At 39.2% G+C, this 22304-nt stretch overlaps 1 protein-coding gene across 1 annotated transcript in view; it reads right to left on the reverse strand.

The window, feature by feature from the left end:
* Positions 1-3538: 3538 nt before the first annotated feature.
* LOC117302352 (Hermansky-Pudlak syndrome 3 protein-like) overlaps positions 3539-22304 on the reverse strand; it is a 35313-nt gene continuing 16547 nt past the window's right edge. The window contains exons 12-24 of the mRNA XM_033786268.1: positions 21732-21837; positions 20061-20153; positions 17265-17419; positions 15575-15607; positions 14783-14954; positions 13345-13443; positions 11556-11660; positions 9778-9867; positions 9214-9277; positions 7392-7639; positions 6152-6387; positions 4729-4844; positions 3539-4250 (exon numbers count right to left, since the gene is read on the reverse strand). Of these exons, the coding sequence (XP_033642159.1) occupies positions 4087-4250; positions 4729-4844; positions 6152-6387; positions 7392-7639; positions 9214-9277; positions 9778-9867; positions 11556-11660; positions 13345-13443; positions 14783-14954; positions 15575-15607; positions 17265-17419; positions 20061-20153; positions 21732-21837 (1681 nt within the window). The 3' untranslated portion in view covers positions 3539-4086. The remainder of the gene's footprint in view (positions 4251-4728; positions 4845-6151; positions 6388-7391; positions 7640-9213; positions 9278-9777; positions 9868-11555; positions 11661-13344; positions 13444-14782; positions 14955-15574; positions 15608-17264; positions 17420-20060; positions 20154-21731; positions 21838-22304) is intronic.

Here is a 22304-nt window from a genome sequence, read left to right on the forward strand (position 1 = left end):
AGCATAGCATGCAGACATACCATATTTGAGTAATAATATGACCTTTATTAAAGTAGTGTAATTAATGTTTAAAGTATAAATATTGATTTATTCGGTTGAGTCCCGAAGCGAATTAGAATAAATCTGCTTTATACTTTTTATGTAAAGAGTTACACGGTTCAATGGTTCGGCGGGAACATTGAATAGGACTGGGTGCGGGACCCAGGGTAAGGCTTAGCTTGCTGTGCTTTCAATATACACGTTAAAATGTTGTTAATTTAGTGTTTCTTAGTCGTTACAGATTAAGTATCATCGGCAACAGTAACAGCTGCCGTAGCTGAGCAGGGAGGTCAGTACTAGCTTGAGCCTGAAAGAGTTGATTTGCATATAGATCAGGTGTACGTTTCCAATATCGGTTGGTTTTTCGTATCTGGCCGTCAACACAGCACTGATGCTCCATGGCAACGACACCTTGTATTGTAAAATTACCGGGCAAAAATCCCGTCTTGAAGACTAATTTAACAAATGTCGGTACAAAATGTAACGAACATTGTATGCGGGCTAAAACGTTAAGCTTTTGTATTTGAAAAGTTTATGTATATGAAAAGGATCAGTTGATCTTGTTAGTCAAGTTACACGGTGTAGTTAATGTATTGTCAGTGAAGACAAAAATTCGTAATAGCTACAAAAAGTAGCAAACGTAACAGACTATGTATATGAAAAGAGAAGACGCATGAGTAAAAAGGATCAGTTCATGATCCGGCCTTTCTTTCAAGTAACAGGTGTAATTATTGTCAGTAAAGACAAAAATTCGTAAAGTGGTTGCAAAAAGTAAAACAGGGTGTAATTATTTACAGTGAAGACAAATGTTCGATGTAAACGTAGAAGAGTATGAAGATGAAAAAAGATGAATGATTAAAAAGGGATCAGTTGATCCGGTTGCAGCATAGCATGCAGACATACCATATTTGAGTAATAACACGACCTTTATTAAAGTAGTGTAATTAATATTTAAAGTATAAGCGGCTTTACAAATTGGAGCTCCCACAGATGACGTTTTGAGAGTGATTACGTAAATCTCTCAGAAAAGCGCTGGATAAGGGTATTCAAAATGAATGTTTTTTTACATAATTGAAATCTTGTCATAGTCATATGACTCGATTTCCCTATTCTATGAAAACATTTTAAGTGAATTTCAGCAAAGTTTACGATCTGACATTTTCGTTCAAGCAGGTCTTTAAAAATGAGACCGGATCGTACCTAGTCCAGTCAGAATACAGCGATTTTCACCGTTCATCCAAAACTCCCATTACGAAAAAATCAACTTATTAGACAGCATGGTTTTCCTGTGCGGGTGATAACTATGATATCAGCCCCCAGATCCGCCGCTTGCGCTGGTCTATTTTCGCGCGTGACATTTGGGGTTGTGATGAGCGTGCCATCGGTTGTGCCGCATGCGCCTTGATTAAACGCAATGGGAGATGGCGAGTAAAAACAATGAATTGATTATCAATAAACTTTAAATAAACAGAGGTAACAATTTTGCGTAACAATACAATATTTCAATTTCCTTCAATCTCTTACCTTTCAATTGCCGCAAATATACAAAGGCATAAATTATATATAGTACTACTCTTATAATTACAAAACGTATATCAATAAATAAAATTAAAACATTCACATTTGAAATGCTCATTACAGGTGGTAATTACTCAAAATAATTTATACCATTAAAACTTACTTGGTAACCAGCAATGGAGAGCGGTCGATAGTATGAAACATTCTGAGGGCTTCTTCTGAAGTAACATACTTTTCGAGAAAGAAGTAATTTCCAACGAATTTTGATTTCAAAACCTCAGATTTAGATTTGGAGGTGTCGAAATCAAGCATCTGAAAGCACACAACTTCGTGTGACAAGGTATTTTTTTCTTCCATTATAGTCTTGCAACATCGACGACCAATTGAGTTCAAATTTTCACGGGTTTATTATTTTATGCATAATGTTGAGATACACCAAGTGAGGAGACTGGTCTTTTACAATTACCAAAGGTGTCTATTGTATTTTTAATAAACAGAAGTTTCCTACCTTGCACTTGCCGTAAATATACAAAGGCATACATTATCATTACGACACGTATGTCAATTCATAAAATTAAAAATCCACATTTGAAATGCTCATTAAAGCTAATCATTAATTGAAACTGATTTCTCTCAACTTAGGTGTACATTTTAATTTTTTTATTTTTTTTTATTGTATATTAATTTAATGCTATTGTTTGTATTTTAGTGCCATGAGCACTTCTGTGGATTTGTCTGTTCATAAGTTTTCATTAGTATTATTTTTATTATTACCTCAACTTCATTGCAGTTATTTTTTACGACAATGCTTTAAAATGTATAAATGCTTCTGCAGTTAAGTCAATATAAGCAAAGCTTTTTATGGCGCTTACTTATAGAAATGAATTAAAGGGTGTATGTACTTTTTGTGGGACAAAAAACACAATGTCCACAGATTTACACTGAACTTACACAGTTTGAAGATAATGATAGTAGAAAGCTTCCCTGAAAATATTACGTGCTGAGGTGCTGTAGTTTTGGGGAAATGAGTAAAACAATGGCATGAAAATAATTTTCGTCTCATGAGACATGTATTTTCATGACATTGTTTTACTCATTTCTCAAAAACTACAGCACCTGAGAAGGGAAGCTTTCCACTATCATTATCTTCAAACCCTGTAAGTTTAGTGTAAATCAATGGACATTTTAAAAAAGTACCCAAATCCTTTAACCTAGAGTATTTTCAACGCAACCTCTAATATGAAACAAACTCATGTCAGAAAATGTGAGAATCTAGATAACCTTGACCAGGGAGGACTTCTCAGTCAAAATATGATGTCAATGTAGAAACTTGGCATCAGTCTTTTAATAGTTACAGGCTAAGTTTAAATACCATGAGCTGCAACTTAGCAAACTGTAGCTCTAAGGCTCTATTATTAAACTATTTCGGTGACGTCACTCTATTGTTGAAAGTGTAGATTATTTTTATGAGTCTACATTTAACTGTAGATTTGTAGGTTCGTGACGAATCTAAAAATCATTACAAACTAAAGCAAACAGTTCAACTTGGAAATGAATGTCTTAATAATACATTAGTAACACAATTTATTGTTAGCTGAGCAAAATGACTTGAACTTGAAAATGTCGCAAGCCCCAAAATATGCCTATATATTCTGTAAAATAATTATAGAATGTGACCAAACGTCGTTTGACAACGTAGACGAAATTAGATATAAAGTGTAGATTCGTGGCTTCAATGTACTCGCCCTCCGCTTATACATTCTATCTATGAGTCTACACTTCAGGGATGAGATTCTTCGAAAGCATGTTCGTTATAAAACGCATTATGGATAGAAAAATGTTTTAAAAGTGGAATAATATGATCCACAATAATATGCCTCGAATTTGCGTGGTTTTCCTTATACTTTGCAAACTTTACAAGGAAAACCATGCAATTTTGAGGCATTTGTGTGGATCATTATACTCTACTTTTAAACTGTCTTTCTAACCAAATGCATTTTATAACAAACGGTTTCAAACGCTTTTCTTAAAACAACTCGTGCCCCTTAAAGTTCATGTGTAAAGACCCTCAATTGGATCCTAAATGTGGGCTAGAACTTGGGCTATAATTTCTTTAAAATGATAATATTTCAGATGGAAATAATTTCAAACTGTACATTATAACAATCCATAGTAACTGAATAATAACTGACAATTGACTGGCTGTAATTTTTTGCTCCAGTAGGCAATAGTGATACACAAAACCAACATTTGGCTACTTAGAAAATGTATTCAATTCGTGCGTTCTGCAAACATTTTTAAGTAAACAAAGAAAGACAAAGAAGAATATAATGATCCACACAAATATGCATTTAGATTGCGCGTTTTTCCTTTTACATCGTGAACGGCATGCGATTTTGTGGAGTGGCCGACCGTAATAGTTTGCAAAGTCAAAGGAAAACCTCGCATTTTCGAAGCATCTTTTTGTTGATTATTATATTCTACTTTTAAAACATTTTCCTAACCATTTATGGTGTACACTTCAACTTCCTAGGAGGCAAGTGTATCAACTAGCTGTTGATGTAACAGCCTAGCATTTTGGCGACAGCCACTTTGCCTAAGGTACGGCAAAAAAAATGAGAGTGAGCCCTCACTTGGCAAGCATTGGAGAAGTTCTTCTGGGGTCAGGAGGTTACTTGCATGGCCAAGAACACCTACAGATGAAATACCATAAAGAAAAACCAAATGAGAAAACTGGTCTTTGACAATTAACGAAGGTGTCGAGCAGTCGATTTTACAAGTTCACGCAAGTTGCGCCATAAACGTTGCGCAAGTGGACTTACGCAGTTGCATACAGTTTTGTGAAATTGGCTGCAGTGTCTTTAAATTAAGTCACGTAATTTTTCAGTCTTTCAGTTTATACGTAGTGCGCAATTTATGTTTTGATCAAGCCATTTTTCCCTGTTTTATTTCTGTGATCTTTTGTAGTTCATGTCGTTTCAAACTAGTAGTGGTTTACTGACAGCAAATGGGATCAATGCAAAGATGCCCAAATCAGTGCAAGGAGTTGATGGCACAGCTCGCTGGAAAATTTGACAAAATGTTGACTACAGGAGTTGCCTTTAACCCCCCCCCCCCCCACGTTGCCATTTACAGAATGTTGCAATAATGAAAGAACCATTGGTCTCTGACCTGTGAGTACTTGCAGGTAATCAGTGTTCCCTTTAGTTGATATTCCTGTTTGATTGCTGCCTTTAGCATCTAAATCAGCTCCTCGTTCCAATAACATATTTAGAAGATCCTTCCATCTGTTGTAAATTAAAAACACTATTGGTAATTACTCAGAATAATTGTTGGAACAAAAACTTTCGTGGTAGCTAGCAATGGAGAGCTATTGATAGTATACAACATTGTGAGAAACGACTCCCTCCGAAGTAACATAGTGTTTAAAAAAGAGGTAATTTCTCACTCATATAATAAACGACTTCAGCTGAAGCCTTTTTATATGCATGTGGGTAAGCACACAAAGTGTTGCAACAAGTATTACCAAATGTGTCCAGTGCCTTGCCACTTTCGCTTGCTAGGCTTGTAGAAAGCTCCAGACTCCACGCAATAAGGCATATTCAAGCTTTCATTAGTTTTCGTTGCCACTGTTGTAAATTTGTTGGAGAAATCAATGTGTTGACTGCTTTAAACGATTTTGAATGCCAAAATTTAACCTTCTGTCATTATTGTATTTCTATGGTGGTATTTTTCATCATAGTTTTCTTCTAATTTTGGCAACTAAAAATTAAGCTGTCCTCCCTTTTTCTAAATTAATTTTATAAACTATCTTGTATAATAAGGTCACCCCCCCCCCCCATTTTTTTTATACCAAGTTTTTACTTTAATGTCACGGCCATTTTCGACAGGTGCCAAATTTGTATTTGTGCATGTGCCAAGTTTGCTAGATGCCGAGTTTGAAAGGTGCCAAGTTTGCTAGATGCCAAGTTTGTTGGTGCTGAGTTTGCAAGGTGCTGAGTTTGCAAGGTGCTGAGTTTGCAAGGTGCTGAAGTGACATGTACCTGAACATGTAATAAGTGCTTACTTAATGCTGCCTAATAATAACAATAATCGATTTTTATAAAGCGTTTTATCACAGGCAGAAGGGCGTGTCAAAGCGCTCCTGACTGGTCACTTGGCCACATATTTCATTCTTTAAACTAACTCAGCTCCCTGGGGAGCATACAGCCGGTGCTGCGAGTTACCGCGCTCCAAGCTACTCATTCACATAAACCATCTCTGCCCTTATACCCCTGATTGGAGAGAAGCTTATGGTTAAATGTCTTGCTCAAGGACACAAGTGTCACGACCGGGATTCGAACCCACATCTCGATGACTTCTCGATGACTTAACCACCAGAACTTGACTCCGATGCTCTTAAACAGCTCGGCCACGACACCCATCATGATTTCAGGGGTCGATTTCACAAAGATTTAGGACTAGTCCTAGGAGATATAAAAACGTATGACTAGTCCCAAGTTAGGATGAGTAACTCGCCCTAACTCGAGATGAGACTAGTCTGAACTCTTTGTGAAATCCACCCCAGAACATGTACATTTTAGCAAGTGCTTACTTGAGAGTATCTTTCCCAAAGGAGTGTTGAGCATAATCCAGTACAATGCCCGGATGATCTTGAATCAGAAGCTCCATAGCAGCGGGTGGGTCCAGTACAGCTAAACACACTATATGTAGTGATTGAAGAGACTGTTTCAAGCCTGGTTGCGTTGGTGCAGTACTTAAAGCAATTCCAGTCAAATGCTGTACTTGCCTGGCCAATGTGGGAGTGGCACAGTGTGATGTTATCAGACTCTGTCACACATAATAGCACACAGAAATAGGTTTTTATAGATTTGCAAATGGTGTTGATAACCGTTGTGAAAAACTTACTTTGGAAAGCTTTTGCATGAAAAGATACAGCTTTTTGAAAAACAGGTAAAACAAATTTTTCAGTAGCACCACTATTGAACATCACATCAAACAAAAGCTCAGCAATCGCTCTAACCAACCGAATGAGGACGATACATATGGGTGTTGTAGTTTTTAAGTTATGAACGGATATCAAAGTCCAATTTGAACCTGTTTGGTGGTCTCTAGCAAACGCCTTGTGCACCAAAGAGTTGAGTAGGGAAGAAATACAAGTATCTAACTGCAGATAAAATTACAATGAATCATGCAAATTACCAGTGCAAAATTTGTCAATATCTAAAACCTCCCATGATATTATTTGTTTGTATACTCCATGTATGATAGAATGACAGGGGGTTTGGACCTGAAGAAGCATCCCATAAGAAGAGTAAAGGAACTTGACACCTTTGGTAACTATCAAAGACGAGTCTTCTCTCTACATGTAGGTGTATCCCCATAATGAGAATAATGGGAAACAACACCCTAGTCGCACAAGTTGTGTGCTTTCAGATGCTTTGAATTTGTGACCTCAGCTGGGGTCTCAAATTCAATACAAATATTTTAGTGAGAAACTTATTTCTCAAAAGCTACCTTACTTCAGAGGGAGCCGTTTCTCAGAATGTTTTATACTGTCAACAGTTCTCCATTACGCGTTACCAAATAAGTTTTTATGCTAATTGCTTTGAGTAATTACCAATAGACCCCTCGCTTGTGACGTCACACGCTCAATAAGCACCCTCACTTGGGTCAAAAAGTGCCCTCACTTGGGTCATAGGAGGCAAATGATTGGACGATAGCTGTTTTTGTGTGTAAAAATGTACGCATGAGCTCAGCGTCTTTGTAACGTTTCGCATTATGCAAGGGGTCTATAGATCCAGTAAGCTTCCATATGCAAATACCATGCTTACCTGAATAGCAAGTAGATCCTCATTGCAACAGCAGCATGGACAAACAACATCTTCTTCTTTCCCATCACCCCTTGCTGCTGCAAGTGTGCTCTGTCGTAACTGGTCAGTTCCACTTGACCTTTGACCTCCCCCAAATTTACCAATGATTGGTATCTGGGAGCGATCAGAATAACTCCTAGCACGTCTAGGCATACTTGGGACAACCAGAGGTGCTTGCTGAAAGCATTTGAATGTCAAAGCTTCCGTTCCTAGTAATCCAGAGCAGGAACACAGGCAAAGAGTAGACAGAAGTATCAGCAACAAACAAACCATTATTAAACATCAAGCCATTTGCAAGTTAAATTTGAATAATGTCTGGTACAATGACTTGCTTAGTTACAATGCATCCCTTACATTTGAATTCCTCAGACTATCGAGACAGTTGCTACGCCATGTGATTAGGAGCAAGCTTTTGTATAGTCTTGGTTCAAGACTCTCCTGGATTTGTCACAAGAGGGCGTGCTATCAACCCCCACCGCGCTATCAACCACGAACCGCTATCACCCGAGAACCGCTATCACAGGAGAGTCTTGGCACATTCGTTAAATCTCCCCCAAAATGAAGGGGCGGGCTCTGCGGGAAACCTACGCACGCACATTATGTTTCCCCACGATTTTGGGGGGAGATTTAACGAATGTGCCAACACTCTCCTGTGATAGCGGTTCTCGGGTGATAGCGGTTCGTGGTTGATAGCACGTTGGGGGTGATAGCGCGCCCTCTTGTGACAAATCCAGGAGAGTCTTGAACCAAGACTAGCTTTTGTATAGCAACCTCCAGGATGAGCAAATAATAATAAACCCTGTGCCATACACATCCATCCAGAATTGTGTATGGGTGTTCACCATCTCTTACATAACTTCAAAAAAGCTTGCCCCTAATCACATGGCATAGCAACTGTCTCGATAGTCTGAGGCTTATTCATGTTATTATATAAAAAGATGGAAAAAAACCATTTCCAACTACATTTGTCCCTAAATGTGCTTGTTTAAGGAACAAGGTACCAAATAATAGAAGCCCCTTAAAGGTACATTCATAAATACCCCAGACAGTTTCTCTACTCCTATTGGTAGAGAGCGCGTCACGTGGGTGTGCATAAACCTTTTGTTAATGACCGGTAAAAAGTGTTAATTCATAAGCGTGACACGCGACCTTGCACCTGTTCTTATAAGACAGTTTCTTCATTCCTATTGGTCGAGAGCAACGGCTGAAACAGTTGTGCCACATCATGCGATTTGTGCCACATCACGCGATCAAGCGACGCCCACAGCATTCCCTTATAAGGAGTTGTTTACGCGAGGGCAGCGGAGGGCTCTACCATTTCATAGCTGGAGGGGTGGTGTGTTTAAAGAAATCATTTAACAATTATAATTTTTGCATTTATTTTACTTTTTGACCAAAAAGTGATGATGTTTTTGGCCGAAAAGGTATTTATGAATGGGAATCAAAGTGTGTTGAATCGGTTTTCAACTAATGGTTTAAACCCGCCGAGGCCTGGTTCTTTATAATTTACCTCGACTTCATCTCGGTAAATTATCAAGAACCAGGCCTCGTTGGGATTAAACCACTAGTTGAAAACCTCTTCAGCACACATTGATTCCCTTACTTATACAGGGTGAGTCAAAAAGAAAGCACATGAATGTCAAAGCTTTGACATTCAAGTGCTTTCATGATAAATTACTGATTATTGGAAGTGAATTTATTTCTAGTTTGTATAATATCAACTGTTCAAATGTCGTCTTCTCTCAGTTACAATCATATTGCCGATTACAGTCAAATTGATTACCTTGGAAAGGAGCAAGAAAGTCTAACCACTCTGGCCTCTTAGCATAACAACCTCCACCTGAAAACTATAACAGATAAATCAGTTGTGTTTTACCAAATTTATTCTCTTGCAGGAATAGAGGGCCATGACGACCACGGTGATTTATTATTGTTCTAAGGGTATCTATCCCTGAAGGAATGCCTCAAAATAATTTGGTCAAATAATCAACGTAGCAGAATGACTACATTGGGGTGACTTGGCCGAGCGGAGAAGAGCACCAAACTCAAACTCTGGTGTTTCTGTTCAGCAGAGTGTGGGTTCGAATCCCGGTCGTGATACTTGTGTCCTTGAGCGAGACACATTACCATATTAGCTTTTCTCCACCCAGGGGTAAAAGGGTACCTGCGAGGGCAGAGATGGTTCTTGTGATTGATTAGCTTAGAAGTTAGTGCGCTACTGTTTGAATGATTTAAGGCCCAGTGACCAGGGGTAATAATGTTGAAGTGCCATGAGCGTCACTGTGTGACAGACCTGGGCGCTATAGATATTGACATAAATGTACAGTGTATATTTGTCAGTACTTACAATATGAGTGTGTCTTGATGAGTGTCGCAAGGGAACTCCTTTGGACATTCCCTTCTCCATTCTCTCAAAGTAAACAGCAAACAACAACTCCTGTTATATAACACAAGAAATTAGTTCTAATAATAGTTATGTTAATAGTAATAACAATAAAAGTAATGTATTTATACCACGATTAATACTACCTTTCTAAGCGCTATGGTTCTGGTGTCCTTGAAGACTATAGTAAACATGGGCAACAGCACCAAAATACGAAGATACAAATTTAAACAAATTAAGCAAAACAAAAGCAGAAATAAACATGAGAAATAAACACAATTTAAACAGAAAATAACAGGCTGCAAAATGGGGTAACTACAAAGATTTGAACAAGTGAGTTTCAACATAGTTTTAAATGTTTGTAAGGAAGAAGCATTTTTTAATTTTTGGAGGGGGAAGTGTTCCATAATTTGGGAGCTGCAACAGAGAAAGCTCTGTCACCGTAGCGTGTTTTCACATGAGGACCAGGTATCAGTTTGAAGGAGAGAGGATGTGGAAGATCGTAGCCGGGTTGAAGTAACTTTTTGTTGAATGGGTTCTGAGAGATATGTAGGACACTGACCATTGCGAGTTTTTTTAAACTGAATGCACTGAATAATAGGAAGCCAGTTCTATATCTATAAGTCTGAATTTCAAAGGAAGAATAAACAAGTGTTGTTTGAAGCTTTGCATGGTGTGGATAAATAGGAAGAAACTATAAATAAATAGTCAACTTGCGGGTAAACCATGTGTAAATCTCTTTTATTGGATTGTTGGCTCTGAAAAGAGCCAGGGTGGTCTCGACGTTACGAACAGTATACTCGGCTCGCTTTAGGAGAAAGAGATTTCTACAGGCGAGAGAGAATTATAGATGCTTGCAACATTTTACAGGGGAATATTAAAAATGTCTTCTAATCTTGGTTTCAAGAGCCAGTGTCTGATGAAAACGAGTCTGTCTGAACACAGCATGTCTTGGATGTGAATGAGACTGGGAGTGAATGTTTGATAACAGATTCATTCTTTGTGCACAATTTGGATTGAGACAAAGTGGCCATTGTCAATTCTGATCACATTTCCAAATATTTCATCATTTTTAACACATAGTGTAGGCTAGACTTTTAAGGCTATCAAACAAAATTATTTTGAAGGGCATAAAAATTATACTAAAGTAGGAGTAATATCGTGCGTGGAACATTGAGGAAGAGTAGGCAGAGATAAGTGAGTTATTTTCCAGGAAACGAAATGAAGGGACCAGCAGGGAAAATCCTTGGGACTGGAATTCCAATCCACATACAAGGCAGCAGCCCAGGGGTCTTAGGCTCCAGGACGCTGCACAGCCTTTAACCTGCAATTTTGGAGCAGCGGGTATTGCACAAACATCTGCGCCTGGAGCCTGAGCCTAAAACAAGGGTTGAGAAAGGCCCCAGGAATTGAGTCGGGGTCCATAGTATAAAACATTGTGAGAAACTGCTTATTCTGAAGTACTGTAGTTTTTTAGAAAAAAGTAATTTCTCACTCAAATATTTGAATTGAATTCGAGACCTCAGCTGAGGTCTCGAATTCATGCACCTGAAAGCACACAACTTGTGAGGCATGGTGTTTTTTCTTCCATTATTCTATTGCAACTTCGGCGAACAATGAGTTCAAATTTTCAATGGTTTGTTATTTTGTGCATAAGTTGAGATACACTGAGTGAAAAGACTGGTCTTTAACAATTACCAAAGGTGTCCAATGTCTTTAAGATGATGTTTGTTTTGACTTACTGTAGCTCCATGGAGTACTTCATGACGATGCTTGGTAAACACTATCTCCTCCATGAAGCGTTTCAAATGACTATTTGCTGCTGAACTCAATGGTTCTTTCTCATCCTAAGAAACAGTATAATCATATTGGGAAATTATTAAACAGCAATACTACTATTGCAACACACATTGGTTTCATTTTATGCCAATTCAAAAGTCGCCATCAATAACTTTTTATTTGTTCGGCGCCAAGTTTTCAATTTGGAAAAGCCAGTTAAAGGGATGCTGCAGTGAATTCAAATAAAACAGTTAATTTTGCTGTCATTTATTTCTGATATATGTATTGAACATCAATAAATGTGTTTTGTTTATTCCCGACATATCTCACTTGCGTAATTAGCGAATAAGTCATGCCCCCCTTTTGTGGATTGTTACCGCCCCCCTACCATCGACGTCACATCGGGAATTCATGCGCCTAGGTACCAGGCCACACAGTGCACACGTCTCTATATGCACACAGCCAGGGAGCCCGAAGGCTCGGGTTACCGACATGACATCACGTTTATGCAAATGAAGGCTCCCTTTTAGGGGCGGGGTGGGTTCCCCTAATCTCTTGAAAACCATTTTTTAAATACTTGCGCATTTAATAAAAAATAATTAGAAATATTTCAGGTTAAAAAGTCATGTTTAATCGTTTAAATTATATTTAAAAAAACACTTCAGCAACCCTTTAAGCCTGAAAGTGATTATTACAAACATTCAGACTTCAAATGGATGTTGAGGCAATTGCAATACTTGTGCACTTACATTCTTACAATGTTATACTGGAGTTCTAAATCAATATCTAACCAGCACTGAGGAGATTACAAGAAGTAATCTACATTCATAAATACCTCAGACAGTTTCGCTATTCCTTTTGGTGGAGAGCGCGTCATGTGGGGGTGTATAAACCTTTGATAATGACCAGTGTTTATAACCAGCTGGCTTCCACGTGTCGGGTGGCAAGATTATCACGCAGAACGCAATTCATAGCTATAGTAACAGCGCGTAATCTGAGCACGCGCGCATAATGTAAGCGCGAGCACGTACACACAACCCACGCGCATCAAACAGATTATTCACAAAGTTTTTGTAAAAAATATTTCAAACCTCAAATTTTCAATGGTTACAGTGTCAATAATTGTATTTTTTTTACGTTTTTTAACAAAAGGGCATTTATGAATGGGAATAAAAGAGTAGTGAGTCGTTCTTAAACGTCTGTTTAAAACATTGCAGGGTCGTTGCCATGCGATTAAGGCCTAAGCCGAACGGCAGCCGACCCTGCCAGCTTTAAACGGCTGTTGAAGAACTCCTTGCTACCCTTTTATTCCCTTAATGAAGCATTCAAACTACAAATCATCCAAGTATGGACCCTCAACAACAAAAATCAGTTACAACAGTGGGGTTGTAGGGTGTCGTGGCCGAGCGGATAAGAGCACCGAACTCATGCTATGGTGCTCCTGTTGAGCAGAGTGTAGGTTCGAATCCCGGTCGTGACACCTGTGTCCCTGAGCAAGACACTTAACTATTTTTAAGAGTAGCGCATTTGTTGCACAAGGCCGTGTACTCCCCAGGGAGCTGAGATGGTTTAAGGAATGAGTTAAGGCCCAGTGACCAGGGGTAATAATGTTTGGGATGCCCTTCGGGTGTGAAAAGAGTTTTTTTTAACTGGTTACCATTATTATTATTATTACAACTAAAGCAACAAATTTGAAATTTGTGACTTCAATTGCAAAATTTGAGTAAGTTGAACAGCCTCACCCATACATACCTTCAACAGTTTGATGCACGTTTGTAGAGATACAGTGTTGTCATCGATGAGTTGCACAAGAGCAATAAGAAGGCTTTCTGGCTCCTGCTGACGTATCAACTACATTCAATAAATACATGCAATCAATCAATCACTCAACATTCAAATCAATTTTTAAAATCAGTAGTGTAGTTTTTCACAACATGAATTAACTAAAGTGGGTTCTATGCTAAATGTTCAAAATCCTTCTATACTGTCACATGTAATTAGTGAAGAAAGTGTGTAAGAAATTTTGATACAAATTCAAATTTTAAATCACTTTCCTTGAGCAGTTTGTTGCATTAATTCTTCTAACTGTGACTTGCTTAAGAACCAACTAACATTATATAACACCCAAGCAGATCCTTGCCATTTGATTGGGGGATTGTCCGTCATGTGTTGGCAAATAAAAGTACTATTGCATGCTGAGCAAAAAACATCTCCGCGTTCGCGTGTCTTTTGTAACGCAGCAGTGTTACTGCAAGGCACATTACTAGCATTCGGCTTCTGCGTGTCTCAAACAGGCCGAACCAAAAGAAACGGGTGTAATTTCACAATTAGAAATTGTAGGCCTACGCTTTGTTTGTTTTAAAAGTTGTATCTTCCAATCAAAATGACAAAGATCTACTTGGATGTTATATAAAACAAATAATGAATGTTTTTCATTCGTGCAATGGTGCAAATATGATCATCTTTCAACTCACGAACATATTCGCACCATTGCACTCATAAACATTCATTATTTGTATACTATGCGCTCTCGCATGATAATATATACACAAACAATTCCTTTGCCATCAATTCTGATTAATCCAATGTACGGCTTACTACCATTGGAGCTAGTCAGGAATAAATATAGTACAATACTTGCATACAACCTGGAATTGCAGGTTTCCAGCACCAAGTTTGTGAATATGAGAAGAACTCTCTTTTATTGTATGACCAGTACTACTACCAAACTAATCTCAATGTTGATGGTCTCAAAATATGAGACTCTCTAATGTTAATAGGTTTTGCCTTCAATAGTGGTGTGTCATGGCCTAGTGGTTAAGAGCACCGGACTCAAGCTCTGGTGTTCAGCAACGTGTGGGTTCATGAGTCATGACACTTGTGTCCTTAAGCAAAACACTTATAACCACGATGCTTCGTCCTTCGGATAAGACATAAAGCCATTGGTCCTGTGTGTTGTTTAACGCATGTAAAATAACCCAGTGCACTTATCGAAAAGAGAAGGGGTTTGCCCCAGTGTTCCTTGTCTGATTGTCAGCAAATTGCGCCACAGCACCTTGTAAAATATAATTCAAACGAATAGTCCAACATCTTGCAGGAAATACTGTATGTTACAGCGCCAGGAGCGTCACTGAGTGACGGATATGCTCGCTATATAAGAAGCCACTATTATTATTATTATTATTGTTACCTGAGCTAAATGTGAGAACTGATCCTCTGCCTGTAGAAGTAATGCTGAATGTTTTGTACATAGTTGAGTAATTTCTTCCGCTGAGAGAGTACATAAGGTGGATCCTGCTTGCTCCAAGTCACCCAATCGTAGATACACCTCACACATAGCCAGCCGATCCAAATTACACCATCTAGTAATATTTATTAACGGATAACTTATCTCTCAATAGCTTTTCAGTGGTTTTTATAACATAGACTTATGCTTCTTGTTCTTTTGGCCACTATTTGGTCAGTAAGTAAAATGAATATGTAAATAATAAAGTAAATATAAAGCAACACAAATCGTAAAGGCACAAGAAAAATACAAAACAACCGTAATGTGATGGCCAGGATCAACCAAAGTATAGTTAACCACTGTAGCTCAAAAGCATGTTGATCCAGTCACAAAGGGAGGCAAGAAAAGTAGTTGAATGAGTGGGTTTTACATGTTTATTGATCACTCTGTGGATAAATGATAATCGTAGAATTAGGGCGATTGAGCAGATAACAATCGCAAGATAACAAGAACAAGATATTTCTTTCATGCAACCTGGCTGCTAGCGATCAGTTTAAAATTCCTTCAGAAAAATACATGTAGTTGATGAAACATAAAGATTGCATAACCAGTTTTCAGAATTGGAAACAGGACTCTTGATGACTGTTTATTTTTTTATTTTTTTTTTTGTGGGGTTGCCATTTGATCAAAACAAGTAAACAGCTGATGAGTACATTCTAGGTTAGGAACATGGTACAAATAAAAGGAAGGACTTACGTGTAAGTTTGAGGACATCCAACAAAGTTTACACTGAAATAGAAAAAGTAAAACCTGTTTACTTCCATGTACATGAGTTGATATGTTTTGTGGTCCCTGTTGCTGTTGTTGTCCCTCTTGTTGTCCCTCTTGTTGTCCCTCTTGTTGTCCCTATTGTTGTTGTAGTCCCTATTGTTGTTGTCTCTGTTTTGTTTTTTCTCCCCTGGTCAATTATTTATTTTATTTTAAAGATTTTGTTTTATACATATTGTATTTGCTAGTTTTCCTGATTCTGTTTACTTCTAGTATAATACTGTATGTTTGTGAACGCTATTGTCTTGTATTTTGGCCGAATAAATAGAAATAATAATAATACTAATACAATAATCACTGAAAATATCAGCCTCTTTTTCTTTTAACAACTGAGACAACAACTAGCATACTCAGTGTGTGTGACAATCAGGCTTATCACAGTTAGCACAAACAGTGTGTGTGACACTCGGCCTTATACCACCGTTAGCATGGTTAGCACACACAGTGTGTATGAACCGTTCCCACTGAACCCCCCATTGATCTCACAATGCGAGAAAAGGTGATCACGACCCCGCAATTTTGGGAAAAGGGCGACCAAAGGCAATCAAAAGGCAATAAGCGTAACTTGGAATGCACTGGTGATCAAGTTCTCCACCATGCAATTTGGATCCTCCTCAGGAGTATGATTTAAGTGGGATCTGATTGCCCTTGAAGTCTAATGGGAACGCAAAGGGCGATCAGGGCCTCATAATTTGAGGGCGACCATCCAGTAGGCCCGAGTGGTGCGAAACAATGCATACAAGTAGACACAGCAATGTAGTTAGTGACAAATAAGAATTGTAAATAAAGCATGCAGCAGTATACTTGATATTGAATTTCCGATATTTTGGGGTTATATAAAAAAAAACATGACATCGACGAACAACAAAATGGTGGCTGCCAGCGCCCCATGCAGAGCTTGAGCTGGCTGCAGTAAGGGCGCTATGGGTACATTGCACATGCGAGCTGCACACTTGATTGACCTTTCATTGGTAAACTTTTAATCCAATTCCGTTCCCAAAAGGAGGATCAAGGTGCGATCATACTCAAATGGGAACGCGACCGCGATTCAAGTCTGCGACTAATCCATTGCGGGATCATGATCTCGCAATTGTGGATCGAGCGGGAACGCGGTCTGCTACATACACTTGGCCTTATCAGTTAGCAAACACAGAGGGAAAACCCGCACAAAATTAGGATTTATGTGAATAAGTGTGGAAGAGCCATGGTCGAGCGGTTAGAAATCGAATTCAAACTATGGTGTTTCTGATCAGCAGAGTGTGGGTGCGATTCCCCAGCCGTGACACTTGTGTCCTTAAGCTAGACACTTCACCTTCGGATGGAACATAAAGCTGTGGTCCCATGTGTTGTGCAACGCATATAAAAGAGCCAAGTGCTCTTATCGTAAAGAAGGGGGTTCACCCCGGTGTTCCTGGCAGTGGCTGCTGTATGGGCCGTAGCACCTTGTAAACCCTTATAAGGTGCTACATAATTGGTTCTCAGAATTCATCACTGCAATAACCTATCTTTCTGAAAGTTTGTTTATACTCAGCGCCTTGAGGCAACCTTGTTGGTAGATACTTGCGCTATATAAGACTTCGATATTATTACTATTTTTTATAAGATGAATGTTACTTACTGGTGGCCTGGTTGATGTGCATCTTTGACTTTACTCAAAACACTCAGGGTTTTATCTGGACTGAGTTGGTCTTCAATCTTGGAGAATAGAACAACTTGACTGCAATGTTGAGGGCCCAGAGAGAAAAAGTACTTCAGAATCCTGTCTGCTGTTACCTTCGTTGTTTCAAGAAAAAGAAAATTAACCTTTATATTTTATCATTTCACTTTAAAGGCACTGGGTATTATTGGTAAGTACTCCAAATAAATTGTTAGCATGACAACTTGGTAAGAGCAATGGATAGTATTAAACATTGTGAGAAACGGCCCCCTTTAAGTAAACAGAATTTTTAAGAAAGAGGTAATTGCTCACCCAAATAATAAAATACTTCAGCTGAAGCATTTTTCTTTCATTATTCTCTTGCAAATTTGATGACCAATTGAGTCCAAATTTTCACAGGTTTGTTATTTTATGCATATGTTGAGAAACACCAAGTGAGAAGACTAGTCTTTGACAATTACCAAACTTGTCTAGTGCCCTTAAAGAAACTTTATATTAATGTTTTAAGCGGTGTTAAGAAATGCTTATCTTGGTTGGTTGGCTGCCTAATACTCGATGGCCGAGTTAGTACAAAGTTAAAGGAACACATTGCCTTGGATCGGAAGAGATGGTCTTGGAAAAGCGTTTTATGAAATGCATGGTTAGAAAGGTATTTTAATGACCTCTGGCCACCCTCACTGACCATGTCAAACTGTTCTTCCTCCATGCACTGACCAATGTATAAACATCCTATTTTCCCTTTTGGTCATTCTTCTCTAATCTATACTCTATACTGGTTGGCCCAGAGCATAATCTTGCACTGTGAGCCTTATCCAGTGTCGTTCTCTATACTGGTTAGCCCAGAGCGTAATCTTGCACTGTAAGCCTTATCCAGTGTCGTTCTCTATACTGGTTAGCCCAGAGCGTAATCTTGCACTGTGAGCCTAATCCAGTGCCGTTCTCTTTACTGGTTAGCCCAGAGCGTAATCTTGCACTGTAAGCCTTATCCAGTGTCGTTCTCTATACTGGTTAGCCCAGAGCGTAATCTTGCACTGTGAGCCTAATCCAGTGTCGTTCTCTATACTGGTTAGCCCAGAGCATAATCTTGCACTGTGAGCCTTATCCAATGTCGTTCTCTATACTGGTTAGCCCAGAGCATAATCTTGCACTGTGAGCCTTATCCAGTGTCGTTCTCTATACTGCCTTGTAATCTTGCACTGTGAGCCTTATCCAGTGTTCTTCTCTATACTGGTTAGCCCTGAGCATAATCTTGCACTGTGAGCCTTATCCAGTGTTCTTCTCTATACTGGTTAGCCCAGAGCGTAATCTTGCACTGTGAGCCTTATCCAGTGTCGTTCTCTATACTGGTTAGCCCAGAGCGTAATCTTGCACTGTGAGCCTAATCCAGTGTCGTTCTCTACACTGGTTAGCCCAGAGCGTAATCTTGCACTGTGAGCCTAATCCAGTGTCGTTCTCTATACTGGTTAGCCTAGAGCGTAATCTTGCACTGTGAGCCTTATCCAGTGTTGTTCTCTATACTGGTTAGCCCAGAGCGTAATCTTGCACTGTGAGCCTTATCCAGTGTTGTTCTCTATACTGGTTAGCCCAGAGCGTAATCTTGCACTGTGAGCCTTATCCAGTGTTGTTCTCTACACTGGTTAGCCCAGAGCGTAATCTTGCACTGTGAGCCTTATCCAGTGTCGTTCTCTATACTGGTTAGCCCAGAGCGTAATCTTGCACTGTGAGCCTTATCCAGTGTCGTTCTCTATACTGGTTAGCCCAGAGCGTAATCTTGCACTGTAAGCCTTATCCAGTGTCGTTCTCTATACTGGTTAGCCCAGAGCGTAATCTTGCACTGTAAGCCTTATCCAGTGTCGTTCTCTATACTGGTTAGCCCAGAGCGTAATCTTGCACTGTGAGCCTAATCCAGTGTTGTTCTTTATACTGGTTAGCCCAGAGCGTATTCTTGCACTGTGAGCCTAATCCAGTGTCGTTTTTTATACTGCCTTCTCTTCTCTCTCATTGTACTCTACCACCATCTTTGTTAAGCATTATAGAGATTAAATAAAATATTCTGTATATAGACCAATCCGACGCGCACTGGGCGCACAAGTGTTGATCACACCGCGCGGTGTGACTGCTGCGGTGTATGTGCCTAGTTTTGTGCACAAAGACATGAGGAAATCATGTTCCTTTTCACTCTTTATGGAAATAAGATGTTTTCCTCAACGACTTACACAATTTCCTTAACAGGACATCATGATATACCAATGTAGATCACTAACCACAAAAATTAGCACAAAAAAAAAATGAATCATCTTGAAAAAGGTACTCGTCTTAGGCGAGTTAGGGGTCAAAGACGCGGAAACTGCATAACAGTCGCTTAAATGCGTTACATCGGAAAGGTATCTTGTCAGAGTTTCAGTATTTTACTTTCTGCTTAATTTTAATAATTAACCAATCATGTAGTACGTTGTTATATCGAGCAGCCTATAAGGGAAATTTCATACATTGTTGAGGATGACGTTCAATTCCCATAAAAAGTGCAAAGGAAAATGATTTTCTCATGTCTTTGTGAACAAAACTAGGCACAAAGACACCGCAGCAGTGGCACGCAGCACCCATGGCGGCGACCAGCAATTCTGCGCCTGGATTGGTCTATATCTAGCCCAAAGAAAAGAGTCGTCTTCTAGCTTTACGTGCTATCGGCCAAGTTTAATCGTGACACCTGCAAATTAACTCATTAAAGTAATGTGAATCCAAGCCACAGTGATTTACCTGATCAGCATGGAGTGTGCTACTGTCATCAAATAGAACCCAGTCTAGGTAGTGGAGCATTCCTAATCCTGCTCCAGTCATCAATTCAGTGTCCTTCACAGAAACAACACAACATACTTAGTTTAGTATAAGTGCAGGTTAGGTGTTTAAATCACCAAGTTAATAATTGATAGGCTCATACATCTTAGACTATAATTCTAAACAAGTCATAGCTGCAAATAACCAAGGGACACTTTGCATTGGATCGGTCGATTTGATCTATGAAAAGCGTTTGAAACCATTTGTTATGAAATGATATGATTAGAAAAAAGTAGAATTCAACAATCCACACAACTATGCCTCGAAATTGCACGGTTTTCCTTATTTATGTAGTAAACTAACACAGCACACCACTTTGTGTAGCCAAGTTTTTGATTCCTTAAAATGGCCGACAGTGTTAGTTTGCAAAGTAGATGGAAAACCATGCAATAAAACATCTTTCCAACAATATGTCTTTCATAACAAACGGTTTCAAACACTTTTCAACTCGCCCAACTGAGTTTGTTGAAGAATACTAACACAGTGAAGTAATTAATGCTCTAAAATGGTTTAATGTGATTGCTAGGGTCAGATAGGTCATGCGCATTCTGAGTATCGATGTGAACCCTAGCAAAGTAGTACAGCGTAGAGTGTCGTGGCCGAGCGGTTAAGAGCACCGAACTCAAGCTCTGGTGCTTCTAATCAGCAGAGTGTGGGTTCGAATCCCTGGCATGACACTTGTGTCCTTGATGAGCAGGACACTTAACCATGCTTCTCTCCACCCAGGGGTAAATAGGTACCTGTGAGGGCAGAGTTGGTTCTTGTGATTGATTAGCTTAGTGCGCTACATATTTGGCAGCACAGGCTGTATACTCCCCAGGGAGCTGAGATGGTTTGAGGAATATTTAAGGCCCAGTGACCAGGGGTATTAATGTGGAAGCGCCATGAGCATCACTGCGTGACGGACCTGAGCGCTATATAAGAAGCCACTATTATTAGTATTATTATTTTTATTATTAACCGTCATACTTTCTGGATCTCCAAACCCTTGACGTGCTTCACTGATTATGCATACTTGTGAACACAGTCATGGTGTGTACAAAGCTATATTGTTATACCTCAGGAACAGATTGTGAAGTTTGATTGGTCGAGAACCAATCACTTGACGTGCACTAAAAACGCATGTACCATGGCTGCACAGCGCGCCAGGTAACATGAGTTTTGTTAACCGGCGAACATTACCGTGATCGTTCCCAGCGCTGGTCGATTTCCAGCGCTTAGTACCAAACCGCCGCGGGTTTGAGGGGAATAGTGAAGAACTGTTCCTTATTTGAACAACTGTTCGTTACGATGCATGCTCGTCGTAAACAATAACTGAAGAACTTTGAGAAGAGGAATAATTATGTTACCAAGGAATAACAAAACAATTGTTGCACGCCGTGACAGGGTCCATGGGTTTTGTACACTCTCGGGGGACCATGGCACCCGGATGTACAAAACGCCATGGATCCCGTCACAGCGTGCAACAATTGTATACTGCCAAGTGTCAGGACAAGATTTGGGGCTTCAAACGGTCAGCATAAGGATTAAAAGTGGATTAGGTCTGAATGAGTTTTGTTGTGTCATCATGGCTTACATGGAATACTATCCTACCTCAAATGCTGTGTATGGCTTGGGGCTGCATTCAATTATTTTCTTCAGTGGTAATTCTGACATGTTGAAGTACGGCAATGTCAAATGCCAATTGGGAGTTTCTCCTCTGAAATTATCAAACATATCAATCACATTTAATGATAACATTTCATAATTTCAACTTATTAACTTCCTTCAAGTATGATTTTTTTTTCTGCAACTGAGAAACAGTATCCTGTAAGCTTTCAACCTGGAAGTTGGAACAGCAAGCAAGTTGGCATCACTTGACCTTAGTAGACGCACAGGCTTGTAAGGCAATAGAAGTGTAATGCTTGAAGAACCAAGGTGATGTGCTTAAACCTTTAACAACGTGTTAGCGCGTATTTGCATACACATCTGGTTGATTGCTTAAAACCAAAACTCTCGCCCTTTTCATAAGAAATTGCATACATGTACATGTAAGGGCTCTTTTAAGGCAAAACTTAGTTCTATCATTTTTCTTTGATGCAAAATTTTCCTGCCTATAAGCGCTCAGCGTTCAAGGTGCAGTACCCAGAATCACAGAAACATGTTTCAAGTGAAGTGCCAACATAT

The sequence above is a fragment of the Asterias rubens genome, chromosome 18, assembly GCF_902459465.1.
Source record: "Asterias rubens chromosome 18, eAstRub1.3, whole genome shotgun sequence".
NCBI classification, from domain to species: domain Eukaryota; kingdom Metazoa; phylum Echinodermata; class Asteroidea; order Forcipulatida; family Asteriidae; genus Asterias; species Asterias rubens.